This window comes from Taeniopygia guttata, chromosome 12 (genome assembly GCF_048771995.1).
Source record: "Taeniopygia guttata chromosome 12, bTaeGut7.mat, whole genome shotgun sequence".
Classification (NCBI taxonomy): Eukaryota; Metazoa; Chordata; class Aves; order Passeriformes; family Estrildidae; genus Taeniopygia; species Taeniopygia guttata.
The window spans coordinates 12,155,089-12,180,150 of NC_133037.1; the positions used below are offsets into that span (position 1 = coordinate 12,155,089).

A 25,062-nucleotide genomic window follows, 5' to 3' on the forward strand; every position below is an offset into this window, starting at 1 on the left:
ATTTGCAAGTGTTTCTAAATGTCTGCAGTGGTCTCCTAATAGCACTGGAAATTTGGCTGGAAATCTCATGCTATCATCTAATAATAATACTTTTAAAGTAAAAGAATTACATTGCTGGGTATTTATCTTAAAATGCAAAGTTACTTACTCGTAGTCTTGTAACTTGTGTCTGTGGATCAATTAACCTAAAAATTTGTTTTTAAAGACAAACCAGAAAGTAAATTTTACCAAAGTGAAAGAGATCATTCTGTAAATAAACATCAATAGAAGTCAGGAAGCAAACTTACTTTAAACAGTCACAAGTGACTAACAAGTGTGACTCTGTCATCCTGAAAACATTGTGGATGGCGCGAGCTGCGAGTATCTGACGCATTGTTTCATAAACAACATCTGGGCTTTCATCAGACCTCACTTCCATAGAGCCAAGAAATCTTACAATAAATAACTGATGAAGAATTGAATCTAAGAAAAAAGAAAAGTATTGAAAAAACAAACTCCATTTTGGGTTTCCCATTCAAAACCAAAGGTGGATTGCAGTCAGGAAAACTCCAAACTCCTCCTAACTTGGAGAGAGATTGCTCCTATTCAGCAATTAGAGGTGCAGTTACTACACATCTTTGCATTTGGTTAATGAATACAAAAGATGATGAAAACAAGATGATAAATACAAGAGATGAAAACAGAACTACAATTGTCAAAACTTATTTTTATTTTGCATTGAAGTGAAATTTTGTTTTACCTTCTGTTTCAGGTTTTGAGCCTCCAGATTCACCAAAAGGGTTTGTGCGTCTATCAAAAATGAAAACATTAAAGCAGGAGTCAGATGACAGGAACCATTCATGGACAGAGCAGTAGTCTTATGCTGTGTCAAATACCAATGTGTAATGAGTTCACAAACTTGTCATCTGGAGGAATAATGTATCAGGAACCATGAGGAGAAGCAATTTTATCAGGAGCGAGACATAACTTGCTGTATTTGAGGTTCCACATTATGGGGAAAATACCAGGTATTATTGTCCTATTGCTGCCACAGAAAGTTTTGCTCTTTTTTTTTTTTTAATATTTGAATTAAGCCCAAACCAAAACCTTGGTAATGTTTGAAAAGCTATAGTTTCAGGGGAGGAAATTTCACAGAACAGCTTCAGGAAGCACAGCGAAAAACCAGGCCCTTTCAGTACTCCATAGGAGCACCCACTTCTCATCACTGTCAAGGTGTTGAATTACTTACTCAAGAGAAGCCCCAGGTTTGTTTCAAATGCAGCTTTCTCAAAACATCATGGGGTTTTACTCCTAGAGAGTCAAGAGAAACATGGCTATTTCTGGCTCTCAGAGACAGAATTACTATCAGTTACAGAGAAAAGTGAAAATACTCTAGGCTTCCAACTCTGCATTTTTCAAAAACAGTAAAGGAATAAGCATAGGAAATAGAGACATTTTATTTAATATTTGTAGAGGAAGTTACCCATTCTCTTTGGCTGATTGGTAACTGAAAAGCTACTGGCAAGGGTTCAGTATAGTTCAAATTAGGTTTTTTATGGGATTAATCAAAGTATTACCTTGATAGTTAGTGTTCTAAAAACAAATTTCAGAAGTATGAGAAAAAAAATTGTTCAGTTACACATACTGACTGCCATATTTTATCAATTATCAGAAATGCTTTAACTAAGAGAGATCTCGTTTAAAGTAATAATTTTTTTCTAGATTGAAGCCAAGATGGCATAGCTACAATGTTTAGATAACATGGACTCAATCAAGAACCATCCCATTAAAGGCTGACCTGTGTAATTATAGTAAAAGCAAATTCTTTCTACCAGCATCTTCTATTGCTCAGACTTTTCTTGTCGTTTAATACTAAACTGGAACAGTAAATACAAAATCTCACAAGATCTCTCAAAAGGCAAAAATAAAACTTAAATATATGTCATCAGTATCAGAAACCAAGAAAAGAAAAGTACTTTTTTTTAATAACAAACATGTTACCTATCTGTAGAAACACTGCAGTTTTTTATTGAATGCAATGGTTAATTGAAAATACTGAGCTCAACTCTATCATTTCTGCTATGAAAAATATTATTTTCTAGACGAGAATTATAACTGATGACATCACAGAATATTCTGAGTTGGAAGGGACCCCCAAGGATCATTGAGTCCAACTCTCCAGTGAAGGGCCCATACAGAGACTGAATCCACAGCCTTGGTGTTACTGGCACCCTGCTCTGACCAACTGAGCTACACCAGGCTCCCACAGGAGCTCAGCCAAGTCTTAAACTTTACACTTCCTGCAATACAGTTCAAGTCTATTTTAAATCAGTGTATTATGAAGGATCTAGTTGGCCACCTGCTTATCCTGCTATACCAAGCAACAACGAAAAGAAAACTGTGGAAAAAAGGAAAAAATAATTGCGTATTTATAATTTCAACTCTTACATCTGTGAGATGTAATTCAAAATTCAAATATTTTCCTAGAGGCAGGGGGATATAACACATATTTGTGACAAGAATCACATAAATTAGTTTTAATATCTTTTAGCTGCTTTTGTTGTTAAGAGCAGCTGGATCTGCAAATACATTTGGTTCATATCTGAATTCTATAGATATAGCTCTAGAAATGCAGTGATGATTTACATGTCTTTGGTTTTTAGTACATCTCCCACTCAAATATAACAACAAGCAGGAGAAAATGCTTTTATGTTTTGGATGAACTCTTAAGATGATTTGAACTTGTCTGTATGTGAAATTACTCTAGAAGCCTAGACCATTTTCACTCACCTTTCAGCTTAAGAGGAGTGTCATCGTATGCCATCATCACCTGGAGGCAGGGCTACCAAATTTCTCTTGAGTTTCCAAGAGGAAATAACCCAAGCTGCTGGGTGAGCAAGCAATAGGAAAGGAAAATACTTTGTGAAACCAAAAGTTTAAAATAAATCAATAAATAAAAGCATTGGCTCTTAAAGCAAGAAAAGCTGCTGCAAAAGAGAAAACTACACCTTGACTCTAGTGATGTAATTAAGCCTTTTTTTACAATTCCATTTAACAGTTTAACAAATTGTTTTGCTCCACTGGCCACTGCAAAATTTGTGGCATCAGTCAGGAAAAAGGCAATGTGTGTGCTGGAGCTGTATCTTAAATGTGGTTTTCTTGTTTGTTTGTTTTTGAATTAGTAACATTAACTTTAGGAATTTTTTTCCTTCTTTCTACATTTCCTACCTGCCTGATTGCCCTGATGACTTTGCTTGGCCAGGCAGATCTTCACTAACAGGAGATATTATGTCAAATTGGATGGGAGTGTCAGGGGCAACAAGGGAATCCAAGGAAAGTGCTGAGAGAGTGGCTGAGTCAGATCCCAGTGACCCTGAGCTGCTGGTACGAGCTGCAGGAGGACGAGATTGTCTACAACAAAACCAAAAAAGCAAAGTTAGGGTATGTAAATTCAGGTTGGTTGGTAATGAATTAAACCATAGGGGAGACCTATACAGTATTCCAGACCTTAGATGTAAAACAAAACAAAAATAAAAACCTGGAGATTGGGGTATAGCAAACAAATCTATGTACCTAGTCAAATTTCAGTTAAAGTTACTACTTCCATTAATAATTGCATCAGATTGATTTAATATCAATATATAATCACATATTAAGTATAATACAATCTGAGATCTGCTTCCAGGAATTGTACATATGAAGAAAAATCTCATCAAGAAATCACACAACCAAACAGATACGATGAAACCAAAATGTCCACCAGCTGGAATTAGGATTACTTGTAACAATGGATGTTCAACAGTGCTCCAGCAGTGAAAGGCGTGTTCAGGAGATTTTCCTCTGGCCTATCAAAGATTTAGTTCTGATCACAAAAACATTTGTAGGTTTGTTAGGCTTTTTTTTTTCCCCTGGAACTTTATCCAGGATTTTCTTTTTATATGTGCACCTCAAATGCCCTCTGGTTGCTCCACTTACACAGCTGGTCTCATGCTCTCGTGCCTCTGCTGAAAGGAAGGAGAAGGAGTGACAGCCTCCAGAGCTGACTGGTTCACACGGGCAGCAATTTCCTGCAGCAGAGATGGGAAAAAATAACTGAAAACACTTTTCTCAAAATACAATTTTAGATTTTATTTATATGCGACTGGGAAAAGTTATAAACTCAACCCTTCATGAGAATCTTGCATGCTTAAAATTTTCACCAACACGTCTCCAGCATTTTCTTCAAACACATAACCTGATGTTAACTTTCTCAATTTAAATGAACACATTGGCCTTAAAATACTGCCAGTGCTAATAAAAGGCAACTGAGAAAAGCTCCAATGATAAATAACTCTGGCAAAATAGGCAAATGTAGCCAGGAAAACCAAAGGAAGAATCTCACTGGAAAAATGCAGCCCTCAACTGTGAACTAAAACCCATGAAGACACACTTCATATATAGATACATGCTCTGTTATATAACAGTTTTTATTGGGCCAATTCCCCTAATTTAGTAAGGAAAAATAATTATGTAAGTTTGTATCAATATGAATGTACTCTATAAATATAAAATTCATAACTATATATTTTAGTAGAGTTACCTCAGGATTTTCACTTAGATATATCTGCTTAGATATGTTGTTTATGGTGCAAATCCACTGAAAAAGAGGAAGAAAAAAGAAAAATTAATCTGTTATGTTTTGTAAACAAACTTGATTGAATACCTGAGTTGCTAGTTTCAACACTTTTTCTACTTTCTTTGTAAATTCTGGGAGCCAAATATTCTGCACACCCAGCTTGTTATTAAATTCACTGCACACGGCACCATAAACTTCAAGTTTTTACTCACAAAAATTATTTTAGTTATACTACAACTAAAGAAAGCTTAACTCACAACTCTAAGGAATTAAAGGAATTAAGGAATTAAATCCTCATCAGGATTCTCTGTTCTTTATTCTGTGCTACAGATGACATTGTTTCCTCACAATATCATAAAAATTCAATTTGGCTTTTGTGGAATTTGCTCATTTCTTTCATCTGCAAGCTAGAATCTGCTTTCTCTCTCTGCTCTGGAAAACTATTTGCTCCTGTTCTGGCTTTTCAACTTTTATCTGAAGGAGGAAACTAACATTAACACTAAGATAAACACCATGTTACTAACAAAAATAATTTATTAATAAATAGAAACAGAAAAAAAATGCAGTATGCATTTTTTTGGTTAGGAATGTCTTCTTTCTGTGCAGCAGAAAATCACTGGGCTCCAGGCACACCTCCTATAAGCTTACCTCTTCATAATCTTTTTTACTTTCTGCCTGCAAGATTGAAGACCTGAAAGAAGATAATAGAAAACACAGTTTTGTGTATCTAAAATGCCTCACAAATAGAGTCAGGCAAGAAATTACATTTTCATATTTACACTTCAAACAAGCTATGAAAGGCTGAAGATTGTGTTTGTGCTGAGTGCAGTCAACATTTAATTATGATGGGGAGGAACCTATGCTTTCCTTTCAACAGGAAACAGAAAAGCAACACAATTCTAATTCTATCCATGTAATACTTAAATATTCACAAAAAGCAATAATATGTGATTGTCAACTAATTACCATAATCTTATTATGAAATACTACTGAGCTACATTGTAGAGTTTGTAAACAAAAATTCAGTTAACACAGTTAAAAGGATATCCCAGATTTTTCTTCTAAATATCCACAGAATATATCGAGTTAACATCTGGACAAAGGCAGACCATATTTCTTTTCCTAATTAGTGAGTCCAGTATTTCTTACAAGAACCAGCAATGTAAGACCACTCACTTTTTGCCATCAAAAGATGTTATCTGAAAACAGTACCGCCTGTCCTCACAGTCCACAGCCATCACTGAGCAATTGTCTATGTCCATGACAAGTCCCCCAGCCACATCTCCTCTTGCCTGGCTCATCAGATTTCCACCTTGAGTGAAGTAAAACTGTCTCTCCCAACTGGAAGACACCAGCCCTGTCTTACTAAAAGATAAAAAGAAGCCCTCAGTTAGCCTCTCTTTTTTCTCACTCTATAATATTAGTTGCTGCAATTGTGTTCTAATACAAAATTAATGCTTCATTCAGTAAGTATTTTATTTTAACTGTTGCTGTAAAAGTAATCAACTTTCTTTTTATTATTCCTTGGAGCTTATTGTATAAATTACAGTAAAAAAATTTAAACTTGTTACAACTTATTTTTAGTAGCTCTGAAAAACAGCTGTGGGACTTCCTTAGAGGCACAGCTCCCTCCTGTGGACAATGAGCTGCACAGAATCCAGAAGCTCCTTACAAAGGTATTTTGGTTAACAGAGTGTTTTGCCTTGTTTAGATCAAAATTACAATGTTTTATTAGTAATTTGAATCCCCAAGCTTTAACAGACACTTCTAGAACAATCCTGATAGATGGAATCTTGTTACTTCCCAGTTAGGATGCAGAAAATTACACTCTCAAACCTTTTTTTTTTAACTGTGAAAATTCAGTAAAATTTAGACTAACATCAGGATAATTATGCTTTGCACCTGAATGAGATTATATCAGTGTAACAATGAATTTAATACTAACTAGGTGAAGAAGGCCAAAGAAAAAAACAGACTAGCTCTTATGTGACTTATTCAGCTAAATTTATAAAACCAGCATAGCTAACATCTAAAAAATTTTTCTAGCTTCTTTAGCTTTCTTTTCCCCAAATTAAATACTCTGGAATTTTTAAATAACAAGTTACTCTTACTTTCTTGCATTGAGATAGCCAGCTTTCCGTGTCAGGTTCCTATGGGCAGGAAATTTGGTAGGATCAGGATCAGGCAAATACAGTGGATCACTGGCTACTTCCAAGTCCTCTATAGTTTGTTGCATGTTTTCTACTTCACAATCCATTTCCCTGCGAACACTAGGATAAAAAATGTGTTATTAACAAAGATAATTTATTAAGAAGTAGAAATAGAAAAAAACAATTTTCATAAAAGTTCAAAATTCAAAAGCCAACTTACTTCTGTACACTTGTGCCAATATTGGTCAAAAATTCTTCCAGTTGCTCAGTAAGATTTTCTGAACCCATTTTAAAAAAGCTTATCTTTAAAGAAACAAGGATGAAAAGGGAGAATTTAGTCATTAATAAAACTACACTAACAATTAACAGATGAAGTCATAGGAGACTGAAGTTTCTCAGAGAAATCTGTTTTCATCCCTCATTCCCATCAAAGCCTCTTACTAAAAGCAGCAGAATGCGTGTTTGTGGCTGCAGGTGAAGGCTACTGCTGGCACTGCAGTGGCATTTGTGTCACAAGGACATGAACAGAGCTGCCTGGAGGAAATACAGAAGCACACAGGAACTGCCCTGGAAACACTCCCAAGGTCTCTCTGTCCTTTTTCAATGTCACCATTCTGCTAAATCTTGTTATGGGGGGGGTTATTTGGGGCACATAGGAGAGAACCTGTGAGGATTTGTCCAGGGCCATCCACAGGGAACTAACAATATGTATTTTAAGCACAGGGTACTCCATAATGGGCCAGAAAATCTGCCACAGCTAAATTGAGGTTACAACAGGAAGCCCTGGGACATGGCCCTGCCCTTCTAGTTCTTAGAACCAAAGCACCAGGTTGCACTTACTTTACTGCACAAAACATGCAGAACTTGGCTCTTAAATACAAGCTGCAAAGTTTCAAAAGAAAGCAAGAGTTCTTGCCTTTGGACAGCTTTCAGACAGTGTGCAGAAGTTGATTTCTACTCAGGTCACTGTAGCAGTGCCAGATGCTGGAACGCTTGACTTGCAAAAAAACCCAAACCTCATGCTTAATAACTTACTTCCAAAAATACAAATTAAGTCTGTCCAAATAACTTTATCATAGTTCTAGTTTCTGTTGCACCCATCCTCAAGTAAACCAATCATGTACTTACTAATATTAAGCAAAACCAAAGCAGAAAGTTTTTTAGCATTCTGGCTCTTCCACAGTCTTGACTGAAAACAGTAGTTTTGTGGCTTTTGATGAGTATCTCATTTCAGAACAGCTGCCATAGAAATGAGTTTACCTGTCACCATGTTATTTGCTGAGAAGCTTCACTTCTACGTGCACTTGCATGAAAGCTCTAATTAGTTCCTCCATTTGGTGGAATCAAGTGCCCAGCAGTGAAAATCTAGGGACTGCATCAAATCCAGCCATCTGGGTTTTGGGGAAAAATTAACCTTTATATTTGTCACCCAGACTTTGCTAGAAGACTCTGTGATGGCAGTGAGGGCATGTCATGAAGAGATCCCTGCAGTGAGTGGGCAATGACCAGTGCTAACTAATGGCACTATCAGGGCAGCAGCTGTGGCAGCTCAGAAAAGTGGATGAGTGGGTCTTTTTCTCCATTTCCTTCCTTGGACTGCAGAAGAGGGCTTGCAATGGATTTCAGTACATCAACCTTCATGAAGTACTTTTATTTCTTCTTTCAGACCTACAGCTTTCAGAATCTGAAATTACCTGAGCTTGCATGTATCCTAGCAAGGGTTCTAGCAGAGAAATTTTCTTTTTGTACTGGAGAGTATTTAATGCACAGAAATAATGCATCATAGTCTGATGCTGTTTTTTCCTTGAAGTATATACATCTTCTGTAACTTCAGCCTTGATCTGAAGAGACACAGACAAGGGGAGGAAAAAAAGGAAAGTTTGAGATTGGCATTGATCACACGCTTCTGGACAGCTTTATAGCCAGCATGGAAAAACCCACAGTCATGTTCTACCCTCTGTCACCAGCTGCTGCATAATTTACTATTCTACTTCTCTAATTTAAACATGAGATATGTGAAAAACAAATACAGCATCATTTTCTACCTGGAAAGTGTGGTTATTTCTTCACAAAAACAAACTGACTATGATACCACAATATTATTATTCCTAAAGCACTGTCAAGTGTTACAGGACAGGCATGTATTGGAGAAACCTGCTTTTCTGTCTAGACTGCTAAAAGCTATCAATTGTCACAAAGAATCTGCCATACACTGTGTGCCATCATAAATATATACACGATGAAAATTATTTCTTATCGTCTCTAAAAATCTTTATATTAAGATTTTGTTTTACAAACCTTTTCATTTTCCTTTCTTTTTGACAACCGACTGTATCTGGTAATGGCAGCATCATGATCTAAGCAATCAAGAGAGAATTTATGATCATTTTCACAAATTAATGACTTAATGAAACAGAGCAGAAAACCTCTTATATCACAGTGTTACAGAGACAGCTGAATGCAAAGTTCTGTCATTTTAACACCTTGAGGAATTGTTCTTGTCTGTTTATAATCACTTCACTGAAACAAATACTTGGGCTGAAGAAATGCATTTAACCAGATGCAAATGTTGCCAAATTGCTACAAAGTTCCCTAAACATCCACTATTTTTCAATGAAGAACTGTCCATTAAGTTGAGAAACTTTACATTATGAAAACCTGTATCTAATCTTTTTTGGTTCTAAAGCAATGAAACAATTTTCATTGAGAGAAGTAGAATCTTGTTTAAATAATAAGTTCTCTACATGGATATATTAGAGGCAGCTAAAAAATAACTTCTGAAAATAGGGACGAGAACAATGAAATTCATTTTAGGAAGGTAATTTTTTTAATTGATCCAGTCCTGACTTTAAGAAGTGAACTAGCACCTTACTCTATTTGTAATTTTGGTGGCATAATCTTACATTATTTAATAATCATACATACACTTAATTTCAATCATACATACATTTCCAATTTGCCTTAATGCTTCAGTACACAGAGCAGAGATTTACAGAACCAGGGAAAGTTGAGTAAGTATCACACAGAAAAATTAAATCTTAATTAGTTACTTTAAGCCTACAGGCTTAACTCCACACTCCACTAGTTAAGGACAAATAGTAATCGACAATAATACTTGTAATATTGATAAGATTAATACTTTACACTTACCATTGCTGGCAATTTGGAAAACTTCTTTTAGGGTTAATATCTCTAAAAAAAAAAAAAAAAAACATATCACAATTTAATTAAGTTGTTATTATGTATTAACAATTTCTCATATAATGTTTCACTACTGAGCAATAGAAGGTAACACCTTGTACCATACTGAGCTACCAGCACAGGCACTACATGGCCAGGCAAGTCTCCTCCTACCTGGGGCCTGAGGATCATTTCTGTGCTTACCCAAAAAAAAAAAAAAAAAAAAAAAAAAAAAAAAAAAAAAAAAAAAAAATCTGTATTGTAATATTGTAAGGAGGAATTTCTTTCCAAAAGTCTTTGAAAATCATCATCAATACAAATGTAGTTCCAGTCTGGGTTCTGGTTTGAGCTGGGGAAATGCAAGCATGGGAGATGGGCAGTATCAAAGCCCAAAACACACTGGGACTCCCCCCAGCTAAAATCAGCCAAATTCCAGCTGGTTATTACCTCTCTGTGCCAGGAACTGGAACCAGTACCATACCTTACACCTGTTCTGACCTTGCTGTGGTTTGTGCCATATTACAATACAAACCAGCAGAGAGCCATAATCAACTTTATAGTAAAGCAAGAACAAAAAAACTTTCCAGGAAGTGCCTATGAAGCCCACAAAGAAGTGTAGGGTCATTACAAACTACACTGGCTGGGGGCGAAATCTTGCTGTGGGAAAATTTAATTAGTGATTATTGCCTCAGGGATGCCCCTTCAGTAAGTACTAACAGGAGATTTTTCAGGTCCTGAGGAGCAATATCAGCCTTGGAATAGTCATGATCCCATGCTCAAAAAAAAATGCCCAAACTATAATCTTTTCAATCCATAATTTTGCTGTGATCTATTACCAAAGAAGTATTTTCCAAGATTAATGAAGAGTTAGAAGACCTATGAGAGACTTGTAATTTTTATATCAATTTAGACTTCAGATACTTATATCTTAGATATATCCACTCTAGAATGTTCACAATAGGGATATTTAAGTTACATGGAGCTTAATTTTTATAATTTCTACTTAGAAGCCCATTTGCCACAGCAGTCTGTTCACTCCAGTATACGGAGTAAAACTTATCATCACACATATAAGATGTTTTTTTAAACCAGGCACAAGATACAATTATTACAAAAATATGAAGCTGGGAGCACCTTATGTCTGCACATAAGAAGTCACCTGTACTACCAGCAGAGCTGAATAACCACATTACAAAATCTCAGTATAGTAAGTACTACCTATGACTTTGGCCTTTTGAGCTTAGTCCGGCAAGTATACAAATGTCATGATCTGATATACAAACCTTTCCTGAAAATGCAAATTATCTGAAAATTATTATTTCCTTCCTAATGTTTTTGAGTAGCTGCTAATTGTTCATCTTGAATAGAAGATAAGTGCTTCGCTAATATAAGTAATATTTTTGTTACAGCAATAATAATGTTAAGTTCAACTGTAATACTTTAACCAATAGAAATAACTTACTTTGCTTTTTAAATGGGGAGATGCATACAAGTAGTGTGTTCAATTTAGTGAAAAAAGAGCTATGAAGATTAAATGCTATGTTTTTATTGTTGCTGCTGTTGAAAAAACAGGTCAAGTCCTCTACCTTTTAGATCCCTTTCTTTAAACTGGGTAATAGGAAACATCATTGCATCTGCAAGCTGAGTTGAAAGTACTGCATGGCAAGAGCTGAGCTGAAAAATACAAAAGAAGAAAATCTTAGGAAAGCAGTGCTGAGACCAAATCACAAAAGGTGGACATCAATGTAACTCAAAGACGACATGTACAACTCAAACACATTTTTGCATGTTCCCTTGTTTGCAGCTACTTTTTTTTAGGTTCCAAATCTCATCATCAGTTTTTTACAGAAAACTTTAGAGTTTAGTTGTTTCTGAACTTTTCCAAGCTACTCGATCTAGTCCAAAAACAGTCTCATTCATCCTGACTAATCAGTTTATTTCTCCAGTTTCCCTCCAGCTATGTCACAGCCCACCGAAGTAGAACAAAATGTGATCCTCCTCCTAAAATGCTGTTGAAGTGAGGAAAGGGATCACAACAAAAATCCTGATTCAGCTCTTAATGGTGCTCAGTTGTGTGTCCTATGAGTCAGCATCTAAGAGAGACAGCAAGAGGGTCCTCTGTCAGTCAGGTACCTGAAATTAGGCAATAGAGATGCCTCATGCACATAGTTGCTAACTGCCACTGTGTAATGGTTTTGGCTCTATCTCTAGTAGTTAAGCTATGTTTTTTTCAGCAATGTATCCTCATTTTGCTGAATTCCTTCTTTATCTTAAGGTTATGTAACTTTAAATAGATGTTGCAATATACAATTAATTGTTACCTTGTTGACAAAGGAATGCCATTTCTGTACCTCCTGGCTTAAAAAAGGAGTAATTAGGCAGTTCAAGTCTGTACCTGACAGCATTAGCAATGCACATAGAAGGACTTACCTCATCAATCACTTTTGCAAATTGCTGCAGAGTGGAAGTCATGACTTCATCATCTCCCCCGAGTGGAAAACGCTGAGAAGGCAAAAAGAATTATGTTGTTTGCAGTGTTTTGTGCCATTCACAAAACTGGATTAATCATCTCTATGAACATATCAGGTATTCCATTATTTTTAAATATTACACAGTTAAGATATACTGAAGCAGTTTACCTCGTTAGGTGGAAAAGGAGGATAGGGAGCAGCAGCCTCTTAAAAGAGGCAAATTTTTGTTTCAAACATTTTTAACCTCAGAAAAGGGGACCCAGCAGCAAAGCTACAAACAAAAAAACCCTTCATAGTACAGGGGAAGAAAGTTATGGATTCCACAGTCTGTGCTTTCAGAGATGGAATTATGCTCACAGAGCAAATTATGGTTGTAATTTGGAGATTGCAATGCACTCTCTTCTCTTTAGGACTATTAATATTTAAGCACTTAAGGGTAAACAGGTTTATAAAGTAAAAACAAAACAGAACTACCCTAAGCAATTCTATAAAACACTAATCCAAAAGTTAAATATTTCAAAAGTTATTAATATTCTTCATGGTAAGAGGAACTTCATTCTGGTTTAGTTGGAAGAACTAAAATAAAGACAGTAGATTCTTTTGGCAACAATTTAAATCACCAACCACAGCAGTTCATTTTATCTGGACCAAACCAAAATACATTCTACACTGTGCTCTGAGACATAAAATACTACAAAAATACACAGTATTTTGACCACAGTATCTGACCACACACAGACAACATGATTTATGCAGTACCTGTTTCTCATATTCCTTCAGAAGCTTTGAAGTCAGATGAGTTGCTGCACTTAATTCATTCTGATTAACAAAGAAGGGAAACATGAAAATCAATAAAAAGGCAAACAGGTAAAGTATATCTAAATTAAAAATACAGACATTAACTCAAATTTTTAGAAAATCATACAAAATAGATTCTGTTTCTGTCATAAAAACACGTTTCTCAAGTTATTTCTAGATGAGTGAAACATGAATATATTGTGGGTCAAAAATAACCTCCTACTTGATACATACTATTATACACACCAAGATCATGTTAATGTGTGCAACATTTTTGAAACACTTGGGAAATACATTAGAATTACTTGGAGAACAGAGAATATAATTTCACTTGTCATAAGAAATTCTGTTGCAAAAAAGAATCTCAAGAATTTAGTCTTTACCACTCCCTAACACAGAGAAAAGCAATCATTAATTCTTACTTTATTTCACTTCTTTGTTTAAAGCATATGGAAGTTAAAGAAAAGCATACTGCTCATTCTAATGTCAAAAAACCCAGAAACATGAAATGTAGTTCCAAAGCTTTATAATGCATTCAAGAATTTCATTAACACTACCTGAGCATCATATATTCTGTGCATGGCTTGAAACAACTGATTGATGTAATTGGATATTGCAGCAGCATCTTCTTCAAATACTCCCAGCAAAGAGCGGGTCTGTAACAATCAAACAGCCAAAACAAGACCATGACAAGTTAGAAGAGAAGAATTTAAATATAATAGAATTTCAGACTTAAATAGCATTATTTCAGGTTTCATTACTGAAAATTCAATAAACACTCCAATACTGTTTAAGGGAATGATACCTGTTGCATGCCAGAGAATCTTAGAGATACCCAAGCTCAGCCTTCCTCTTACTGTCAGCCTCTCTCCAGGTTAATACATTGTCAGAAAGGAAGGGGCCAAGGGAGATGGACAAGTGTTAAATGTTGAAACTGTGGGCAACTACTGGGCTCACTATGGTACATCCCTAAGAAGAAAGATTAAGATTACTGGTATTAAACAGCTTGCCAGGTATACACATATCCCTGCAGTGAGATCCAAGTAAAGAATATGTAATATGTGACTGTCTCATACTGTCCAACCTGAACACAGACAGTTGCTGGTTGTGCTTGGACCTATAATTTACCTGTGGAATAACCATCAATTCTGTGATCAAAAGGTTGAGGAACTACACCAAACCAAACAATACAACCTGCATCTGATGGTCCTCAACATACATGTTTCTCACCACTGAAAGGGAGTGAAAAGATCTGTCCCTACCCCAGCTTGTCAGTCTGTCTGTTCTTTAGCTGGTGTCACCCACAAGCCTGACGACTCCTGTGTCCAACTGCACTGTGTGCACCACCGATGGTGCTTAACAACCTCCACCTCAAAGATCAACCTCTTTTATCACTGGCCACCTATTACACCAAAACACTGATCTCCATCTGTAATCTCAACTATCTACCCAGCTTTCCACTCATGGCACAGTGCATATTTCTCCCTTTTGGCCAGAAGAATGTTGCCAGATCGTGTCAGAGTCCTTGCATAAGCCAGGGTGACTGACATCCCCTGCCCTCCCTTCTGCCCAAAGGACTGACTCGATAAGAAGGCAATCAGGTTGCTCAGGTGTAACTTGCCTGTAAGCTTAAATGAGATGCTGACTGCATGTTCTTGCATCCTTTTTGCACTTGGAAGCAAGGTTATTCCTCCTCACCATGAGGATTTTTAATGGCTTCCTTCCACCAAGACAAAACTCCCAAAGGGGGAAAAGCAGAGGATGTACCAGTAACTCTGCACAGGCCACACTGGCTTTTCTTAAAACTTTGCTTGGGATGCTTGGCTGTAGAAGCAGGAGCAGAGCTTGCAATGTTTTAGCAAAAGGACCATGCTTTGTTTCTAGGATTATACTAAAATTAATGTCCAGGAAGAAAATTAAAATTATCATAAGAACATAATTGATTTTTTCCCCAAACTATGACTGCTAAACACTTGAAATTGGAAATTATATTTTTTAAGTCTACCCTAGGCTGTCTTGAAATTACTGATGTCTTTAGTCCATCTCCGCTTGAAGCATGAAGGTCTTTTTCAGCTATTTCTGATTTTTTGCTTTTAATGATAATCAAAGAGTATATATTAAACCCATATAAAGTATATTATTTAACAATTCTTTTGACATAAGATATTTTTATCTAAGTTGCATTAAATGCCTGGCTGTATCACAACTACTGTAATGCTATATAATGTCTAAAAGATATTCAAATATTAAAAAATATCATCAGCACAATAAATCGCTTTAACGCTGGTTCTAATTTATAAAACAAGTGGAAAGAGGTGGTGGAGAACTCAAATCAGGTGTGGCAACATATGTCATCCTAACAGCCTTGACTTTCCCATTAAGGTAGACATACACAAAAGAATGCAAAAGAAAAAATTACATGGTATTATAACCATTGAATTATATACTCATGACCTTTAAACCTGAACATAAATAAACCTGAGCTTGTAATTTTAAAGGAGTATTATGTAAGGTTTCTGGATTATGCTTACTCTTTAAAAGTGAACATGGGAAAAAATATTTTTATGCTTTACTTTAAAAATGTCTGTTATTGATGTTCAATTGTCAAAACAATATCATATTATACTAATGGAAAGAAATGAATATGAAACTGTAAACAAGTTATGGCAGATTTCTGCTTAGCAGAAAATTAGAGCAATTGTTCACTTATATTTCTAGTAAAACTCTGCATCATCTTGCATTTTCTTTCAGTGTCTTTCAATCCGTGTTTGTGAGCAAGCAAGGAAAGGACCAGGAGAAGCTGCAGGATGAAACCCCTCGTTAGAAGTCAGCTTTAAGCTGTCTGTGCCATCAGCTGGAGGGCACTGCAGGTGACAGGAGACAGAGCCTGTGCTACCAGTCTCTTGGCTTGTTTGTTGTGCAATGCTTTGGGAACGCAAATCAGTGTGAGCAGAAACTCTCTAAATACACACTGAGTTCCTGTGTAATACATGTCCTAGGTTAATAAGTAAATTGCCCTGTTTTGCATAGCAAAAGACTATGTAAACTTGGCGTTTGGTTTGGGCCTGACAAGCACAGTGGTTAGATTTTCATCCTGTGACAACAGGAAATGAACGGGTTTGGACATTTTGAAAAGCCTTTCCCTCCCTCAGACACAGAATAATTCTGATATGGCGTTTAGTTTATATACCTACAATCAGTGTCTGAAACACCAACTCCAGGCCATGGTACAGCACGAAACAATCACCCAGGCTGATGGGCTTGGCAATATTCCAGCATGAATGTATCCAAGTCATGGCAACTCCTCTAGAGAGAGGCTTCTGCTTTCTTCAAGCAACATTTGCTGCCATTTCCACTGCATTGACTTCAAAGTAACAAAAATTAACTAATGCAACAAATGGACTAACCTAACAGAAAACCACTGAGTTCTTACTAGAGGGACCTGGCTCATAGAATACATCTGAAATATTAAATTGACTGAAAGATGTAAATTTTCTACCTAAAACAAAAGACAATATTGACAAATCCAATTACTTAAGCATCTCAAACACAACGGGCTGAATTAGTCTTTGCTTGTCTGTATCACAACTAACCTCACATGGAAGATTCTAGAATTATAATTACATTCCAAAATGTAGTATTTTCTCATGTGCTTCCCAAATGTCTTCAGATGGTCCTAAATTCATGTTACATTTGATATTTCCTATACATATGAATAATTCTGACTTCCTCATACTAAGAAAAGATCTTCAAGAAATAATTTTTTTTAAATCAGTATTATTACAAGACTTTCAAAATGTTTTCCTCTTCATGAGATGACAGCAGGTTTGGCCCCTAGACCAGAACCCAGATCTCATCTCACATTCAGCATTTGAGCTATCTGGGGCACTGTCCTTGAGAAATCAATTATTCCTTTTGTGCATGGCCTTCTCCTGCCTTTTTGAAGTCATCCTTCCACTTGACAGAGAATTGTTACAATAATTGTAACTTTAGGGGCTAAACTTCCCCTTTTAACAAGCGAAAGTTTCTCTTCCTATGACCAAGGAATTAAAACTACCAATGCACAGGCTATTGCAATACAGGACACCCTGCTCACTACGTAAATCATGCACCAGAACAAGGATCTTAATTCAAAAGGCTGCCATAAAAGAAAATACTTTGCAAACTTTTCCCCACATCTAAGCAGCACAGTACAAGGACTTGCTGTTGCTACTGCCAACAAGAGAAACCAGAGCCACTGAATAAAGCATTTCCTACTTTAGAAAGAAACTCCAGTGCTACAGAGCATCGCTGACACAGATCAGGCAGCAGCTACGAAAGAGAAGAATCGGAGCAGCAGAGGCCTCCGGGCACCATGCGCTTCCCACCGCCGCGACAGCCTCACCCAGAACCGCTTCTCTATCAAACCTTAACGCGCCTTAGTGAAAAACAACGAGGAAAAATCGTTCTGAGAAAACAACACGGGTTTTGTGGGCACGAGGTGTCCGAAATGGAGCCTGAGAGCGAAGGGGGGTGGGGATCAGAGCCCCGCTGCCGGCCAGAGCTGCCGCAGCCCCCGCAGCCCCCGGCCCGCGGCTCTCCCGGGAGCTCCGAGCGGGCGCTCGCAGCACACGGCCGCGGCGGAAAGCCCGAGCCGAGCCTGCCGGAGCCCCGCGGGCAGCTGGGGCGTCACCCTTCCTCCCGGCTCTCCCGGGGCCGGCAACGACACGGAGGCAGCGCTGGGCCCGCCAGCAGGGGCTGGCCCCGATACGGCCTGCGCTGGCCCCGTCTCACCTGCGGGCTGTCCTCCAGCGTCTCCTCGATGGGCAGTTTATCGATGCCGGGCATGGCGGCGACCGCGCTGAGCCCCCGCGGCTCCGCTCCCCCCGCCCCGGCCCCGACCCGCCCCCGCCCGCCGGACGTCCCGCCCCCCGCGCGTCCGGCTTCCCCATTGGCTGGCGGGGCTGCCCGTTCGCGCGCAGGCGCGGGGGTGAGGCGCTGGGCCGGGGTCCCTCAGGGCCGGGGTCCCTCAGGGCCGGGGTCCCTCAGGGCCGGGGTCCCTCAGGGCCGGGGCTGCCGCGGGTCCGTGTGGGGCTCCGCTGAGGTGGCTGCCCGGCACTGCGGGTCCTGTCTGCTCAGCAGAGTGTCCTCCCAGCCCTGTCTGTCCTCCGGCGGCTGCTGGTGTCTTCCTACAGACGTTTACCTTGAGGGCCGCTCCACAGCAAGGGAGCGCTGTTGGGTCCCTGCCGTTCTGGAGCATCTTTGGCGCTCTTGCCATGTTATCGGGAGCATCCCTTTTGGCAAGTCTCCTCTTATCCCCGCCATGTGGATGGGCCCCAAGTGGACGCCATCCACTTCTACTGTGCTTGCAGTGAGACGACAAGGGGCCTTAAGCTGAGACAGGAGAGATTCTGATTAGATATTAGAAAATAGTATTTCTGCTCTCTTAATTGTGGTGCAATAGGTTGGTGGCAAATTTTAAATGCTTAAAACTACTATGAGGGCTCACTGGAATCAAAACAGATCATTGGTTGGACTTGGGAACTAGTTCAGCTCTGAAATTACTTAGAATTGTAGAATCCTTAAGGTTAGAAAAGACGTGAGATCATTGTGTCCAACCATTAATCCAGGAGCCCATGTTCACCACTAAACCACGTGCCTATGTGCCACATCCTCACATCTGAACACTTCCAGGAGTGGTGATTTTCAGTGCCACCCTGCCCATGGAGAAACTGTTCCCAATATCTAATCTAATTTCCTGGCACAACTTGAGGCTGTTTCCTCTGGTCCTGTCCCTTCTTACCCGGGAGAAGAGACTGATCCCTATCTGGCCACAACCTCCTTTCAGGTAGTTTTAGAGAGCAAGACTTAGTTTTTATCTGGGAAAAAAAAAAAAAAAAAAAAAAAAGGGCAGCTATTCCCTTGTCCCTTGCTGGTTTTGCCTTTTTGGGCCCAGGCGAATTTAGACTAAGACCAGATTAGAAAGTATATTAAGTCATTCATTCAGCAGAGCAAATGATTAATGATTGTGGTGCAGTCTTGCTGTGAGGCCATTCTTTATGTTGTTTCAAATTATTTGAGGTGGCTTTTGTTTTGTTTGTTGGTTTGGGTTTTTTAGGGAGTGGCGGGTGGTTTCGTTTTTGGTGTTTTTTTGCTGTTGTGTTGTTTTGTTTTTCCCTGTGGGGAGTGGTAAAGAAATTTCCAAGTTAATACTGTTCAGTCAATTAATTTACCAGCTCAGCTGGTGACTCACCTGACTGAAGCAAGTCACAGCACCTCTCCCTTTCCCTGTCAATTAGGGTAATAATTCAGGGTTATCTTACAAGGTGTTTTACAGACTAAGTCCTGTCATGTGACAGGATGTTAACATTGGTTCATGACCTATAAATATTTGTGCTTTCTGGTTTTGAGACAGTTAACTTGTGACCAAGCTTTACAGCAGTGTTTACAGCAATAAAAAATTACTTTGTTTTGTACTGTAAGATCATTTTCCCAGTGGAATTCAGGAGGTAGTAAAAGTGGATTTGGTTTAGTTAGCTTTGTGTATTTACAGCTGTGAGTGGCATCCAAAAGTTTTACTTGAACTACAAATTTGACTGCAACAAATGTAAAAGTAATGAGTTGAAGAATCCCTCTGCATCCTCTAATTATGGTTTTAGTGTTACACTGTTTTCAGCATTGTAGACCTTTTGTTAGTGTGAGTGGGGTTTTTTGTTGTTGTTTGGGCTTTTTGGTTTGTGGAGTTGGGTTTTTTGTTTGGTTTGGGGTTTTTTTGGGGGGGTTGTTGGTTTTTGGTTGTTATGTTTTGTTGTTGTTGCTTTTTCTGCAAAATATCCTCTAAGAAGCCTTAAAAATATGCGGAATTAACACTTGGCACTTCGTCAACAGAGAGAAGAGCAGGGAACATGTCTTCAGAGGATTCCAGAGGTGTGCCATTATGGAGAGAACATTTTGCCTCTGCTGGAGGGTGAAAGTAGCTCTGTGGATAAGGTAGGTTTTATTTGCAACGTTTCCCAGTTTTTAACACACTTTCTTGTACTTTTGCTAGTGGCAACCTTGGATTAACCTTGAATTTACCTGCATTCACTTAATCACTTAATCTTCCTGTGTCAAAGTAGCTTTTACTTCAAGAAATAGCTAACTGCTTTGTTTTGTGAAAACTGGTGTACCATTTTGAGGTATTCTTGCTTTAAAAAAACTTGGGAATTCTGAAGTTGGCTTTGACTATAATACTTGTTATTCATGTTAAAAGCATATTTGAAAGAGAGTTTTATGCAGCATGACTTCTGAGGTGGTGAAATACTAGGTAAAGAGGTTGTGGGAAAGGTGAGGTGAAAAGTGAATTTTTGGAGTGTGATAAGTAATCAAGAAAGATAATATATACCATTTAAACCCTTTTAAAAATCTGCAAATGTTGCCCAGGCTCTAGGGAAAGGTGACCCAGCAGTGCAGTAGCAGTGGTGAGAAGAGCAAAAAGCAGCAAGAGTAAGAACTGGGCCTTCAGACCAAAACCCCAAGAGCACTGGTGTGGTTTCCTCAGCTGGAGTAAACAGCTGGTGGAGGCTTCCCATCTCTGGAGAACGAGCTCCTTCTCCTAAAGAGATGAACTCCACTGTCCCTGGGCGAAAAACAGTGGTGCAGAGTCTGAAAGGGAGATTAGTTTCCTGCCTCATCAAGTATGTGATGCTGTAAGAGGATTGGATTTGCATATCCAAGGAGCAATGAGTTTTCTTATTATTGATTACTTAGGATTCCCAACTTAATGTTTGCTGTGTTGCTCTAATTACCCCTACTAAGGTATTTAGTTAAAGTCTATAGGTAATTTCAAATGAGTTGCAAGGTAGTATTGGTCAATACTAATGGGCCAAACAATGAAATACAGTTTACAAGAGAAGGCTTAAGGTCCATAAATGGTGACTGGAGCTCATCTTGCAAGTGAAGATTGCAGGCATGCTGCTTCAAGATCCATTGATATGTGTGAGAAGTGTCCTTGGTAAGATCACTTCTGGAGTTGCCACTCTTTTAATAGTTCAGTTTGACAACAATCTTCCTGCACAACACAAAGTCAGGCCAGAAGGTGGGGTTACTTTTCCTCCCAAAATAAAAATATTGTTTTCATTTTTGCCTGTTACTTTTGGACAAATCTTGATTTTATAGTGTCTCTACAGAAATTCTTCCTTTTCTTGTCCTGAACCAAAAGCTGGTTTTGAGCATGTGATGTAAACTGCTGCGTGACTGACAGTTGAGCTTGAATATAAAAATGTTATAGTCTGTATTTTATTATAATGGATGAAATCAGAATTCTGTCAGACTTCATTGCAAAGCCTTTATCTCCTTTCTTCCCATTACTTATAATTGTTTTTGTGATTTTAAGTGTTGGCTCTGTAGGATTTAAATATGCTTCTGTTTGCTATAAACCTACAAGAAGGGAGAGACATCGATGAGAAAAAGAATGCTTCTAAACCTGTAAATTTGAGTGTACTGCTTCTATTACTTGAAACTTTGCCTTTATGTAGTGAAGAATTATCAGGAAATTTCACATCTGCTATGTTTCAAAAAGGCTGCAACAAAGTTATTTGAATAAGAAAAATGAATGCATGAATTATTTAAAATAGTTGGTGCAACTGTTCCTATTAACTAATCCAGGCACTTGGAAGGCAATTACACTGAGCTTTGACAACACTGCCAACCCACTGCACAGTGCCTTATGCCAAAAGCTATTGTTGTTTTATTGACCACGTTCACCATTACATATGCATATGAAAAAACAGAGGCATTTTCATCGGGATTACCCTAATAGCATTAAGAGATTATTTTTTAAATTTTCTTGGAAGGAAATTCACTTAAATGAGATTACTTATTACTTGACTGGTTTCCTATCATGCTTCTATGTTTAGGTAAGTGGAGTCCATTAGAGTATAAAGTTTTTTAAAAAACTGATTTTATACATTAATGATTTCAAATAAAAGAGAAGTACTATATTTGTGCACAGCTTCTTTTGAGAAAGTGAAGTTGATGCTCTGGTTAGGAGAGATAACACTCTTTGTCCCCCTTGGTGGCCCCCCTAGTGTCACCATTAGTTGCTAATTACTTGCAAACAAATAAACAATTAACTCCTCGTGCCTCTTGGTGGGAGAGTTTTCATTGACATGCTAAAACTTTCTAATAAAAGATTTTAATTAATGACGTTACAAATCCAACCCCCTTGTCAACATAGCTATAAGGAGGACTTGTGGAGAAATGCAAGTACAGTACCCCTGCTATGCTGGCTGAGGGTGAAGGCATGGCCGGTCCCTCGCTGTGTGCTGCCACCACGGCGGCCTCTCCGGACCTGCACAAGGTGCCCGGCTTGGGAGAGAGTAAAACCACACCCTGCTCCTTTTCAATTGAGAGTATATTGGGACTGGAGCAGAAAAAAGATGGCATTCCAGCTGGGAAACCTCACAGACCTTGGATGGATGCATGCACCAGCCTGGGTAAGTCAGTCTGTTTTGTAACCCCTTAAGCTTTTACCCTTCAAAAATACTGGCATGTTTCTACTACAAACCAGTAAATTGAAGCTCTCCTTTTCTTGCTCTTTCTAGTTTTAGGTGATGACAGTAATCCCCATCTGCAAACCCCTGTTGTTTGCTATGAAAATCCATTATTTCATGCTAGAAGTGATCCAGTGCAAGAGGAAAACGTTTTGAAATGTGAAAAATATTTTTCAGTTACTGAAAGGCTGTCTTTCAAACGAGAATTGAGCTGGTACAGGGGTAGAAGACCAAGAACTGCATTCACTAGAAACCAGGTAGGGCTTTCCTTAGCATTTAACAAATAAGGAACAATGTAGTTTAGTAAAATGTTGAAAGAAACCTCTAACAGCTGATCAGTGTGATGTACCTCTACAGAGAGAAATGTAATCAGGAACTAGTGTAAATTAACAGGAATGTTGCTAATTTCAGCAGATCTGTGTTTATGCCTGGAATCAGAATTGTGCAAACACTGATCAGAAGTCTCCTGTTGAACAAACTAAGCTGTTATTTTATTTGTTTTATGTATTACTCCTATGAACATAGTATTAACTATTCAACAAGTGTATTTTAATCTCCTCAGATTGAAGTCTTGGAAAATGTTTTTAAAATGAACTCCTACCCTGGCATTGATATTAGAGAAGAATTAGCTCGCAAATTAGATTTAGATGAAGACAGGATCCAGGTAATTAAAGATTTATTTGAACTTTCCTGTAATTCCAGCTATATGTACTCTCTGTACTACTGTATGTAAGTAGTTTGACAGCAGTAATGAGAATGCTAATAATCTCAATTTAAACCAATATATATACATGAAACATGCCTTCAATTATTTGAGAAATGGAAACCATTGAATTCCTTCTGAAATCTAAAGCCTTCCATAGCACTGATGAGGTATTAATCACTATAATATTTCCACAATATCTTCTCTGTTATTCTCTAGTTATTATGTGCAGAACTTGATAATTTCCTTAAAATAATTTTTATGTTTTGCTTGTTACCATATTTGAAAAATAAATTTGAAACGGGTATGGACATAATTTGTGAGACTGCCAGCAGAGCATAGATGTGTTAAACCAGTGTTTGAACCTATGTCCTTACCTGGCCAAAAGCAAAATCTATTCAGGGATGTTAATTATTGATTTCCAGGTAATTCAATGTGGTAAGAAGCATGCTGTATACATAAGAATTTGGGCTTCACTCTGTTGTTTATCAGGCTTTTGTTGCAAGTATTATATTGGGCTTGATGAGAAACTTGATGCTGCAAATAGTTAAGCAGCTGAAGAAATAGCACCATAAGACATGTGTGAATTCCAGATGTTCAGGATCTTCCAGCATCTGATTCTGTCACTGAATTTAATACCAGTTTTTTTATTAATTACAGTGAAGCTGATCTCACTTTCCAGTTAACATGGGGATATTATTTTCTTTGTCTGTGGTGATAAAATTACAGGTAGCAGGTGACATGCTGTCATCTGCAGATTTTAAATTTATATTGAACTTGCAAACTGCTGTTGTCACACAAAATATTGTCACACTGTGTGAATAATTTTAAGTTTCAAATATTACTCTGCTTCCACTGCTGTGTTTCTGACAAGCATCCCTTCTCTTTCCATTTTAGATCTGGTTTCAGAACCGTCGTGCAAAGCTGAAAAGATCACACAGAGAATCTCAGTTTCTAATGGTGAAAAATACTTTCACCTCCAGCCTGCTAGAGTAGAAGGAAGGATGGCTTGCTGTTACAGTACTGCTACAGAAAATGAAGAATTATTCATAACCTGTATGAAGTAATGATATAGTAATTATGATATTATGACCAGATATGAAAGTTTACTATAATTTTCATTCAAATAAACTGTAAATACTTGAAATATTATTCTAATCTAGTTTTTGTGGAAAAAGTGAACTTCTTCTATATATATATTTAAGTAAGTATTTTCAGAGATTTTGAGATATTTTTTGCTGTTTAAAACAGTGCAAACTCTAGGTTGCTCGAGAATTTCAGTTACTATGAATTACAGCGAATGACTTGACAAGCTTTATGGTTTTAGAAGTCTGTTTCAAGTCTGAAATAAACTGTATTCAAAATAGATTTTGCATAAAATCTGAAATCAGTTTGTTGCATCACAGTTTAAATAGCTTATTTATAAATAATACAATAGTTTTCATAAAGAAGATAATTTTTAGAAAAAAGTGTTTCCAATGGAAGGACTAATATTTAACTGACTTCAGTTTTAACAATTGCTCAGTTAAAAGAAGCTGACAATTATAATCTTTTTTATGTAATTTTAATTAATTTAGGTTATTTGCCAATTTAATTCTCTAACTTGGTTATCTCTTCTCTTGTCAGTATAACTGTTCCAGTTATGGAAGTTGCC

The 25,062-nt window shown here is 37.7% G+C and overlaps 2 protein-coding genes across 3 annotated transcripts in view; one reads left to right on the forward strand and one right to left on the reverse strand.

Annotated features, from left to right (window-relative positions):
- Positions 1-18,098, reverse strand: part of APPL1 (adaptor protein, phosphotyrosine interacting with PH domain and leucine zipper 1) — a 25,693-nt gene extending 7,595 nt beyond the window's left edge. The window contains exons 1-18 of the mRNA XM_030283384.4: positions 17,967-18,098; positions 13,751-13,849; positions 13,155-13,214; positions 12,355-12,426; positions 11,511-11,598; positions 9,895-9,936; positions 9,043-9,101; positions 8,439-8,585; positions 6,965-7,047; positions 6,706-6,864; positions 5,771-5,959; positions 5,243-5,285; positions 4,559-4,615; positions 3,955-4,046; positions 3,208-3,390; positions 740-789; positions 288-462; positions 149-185 (exon numbers count right to left, since the gene is read on the reverse strand). Of these exons, the coding sequence (XP_030139244.3) occupies positions 149-185; positions 288-462; positions 740-789; positions 3,208-3,390; positions 3,955-4,046; positions 4,559-4,615; positions 5,243-5,285; positions 5,771-5,959; positions 6,706-6,864; positions 6,965-7,047; positions 8,439-8,585; positions 9,043-9,101; positions 9,895-9,936; positions 11,511-11,598; positions 12,355-12,426; positions 13,155-13,214; positions 13,751-13,849; positions 17,967-18,020 (1,689 nt within the window). The 5' untranslated portion in view covers positions 18,021-18,098. The remainder of the gene's footprint in view (positions 1-148; positions 186-287; positions 463-739; positions 790-3,207; positions 3,391-3,954; positions 4,047-4,558; positions 4,616-5,242; positions 5,286-5,770; positions 5,960-6,705; positions 6,865-6,964; positions 7,048-8,438; positions 8,586-9,042; positions 9,102-9,894; positions 9,937-11,510; positions 11,599-12,354; positions 12,427-13,154; positions 13,215-13,750; positions 13,850-17,966) is intronic.
- A 475-nt stretch (positions 18,099-18,573) lies between these two features.
- Positions 18,574-24,776, forward strand: HESX1 (HESX homeobox 1). Of its 2 annotated transcripts, none has more exons than XM_041718819.2 (6): positions 18,574-19,020; positions 20,061-20,162; positions 22,390-22,648; positions 22,733-22,962; positions 23,268-23,369; positions 24,306-24,776. In XM_041718819.2, exons 3-6 carry the CDS (start codon positions 22,435-22,437, stop codon positions 24,402-24,404), a joined length of 645 nt encoding a protein of 214 aa, XP_041574753.1. In that variant the 5' UTR covers positions 18,574-19,020; positions 20,061-20,162; positions 22,390-22,434; the 3' UTR covers positions 24,405-24,776. The 2 variants fall into 2 exon arrangements, with proteins under 2 accessions (XP_041574753.1, XP_041574754.1); XM_041718820.2 differs by having other exon boundaries at positions 22,757-22,962.
- Positions 24,777-25,062: the final 286 nt, after the last annotated feature.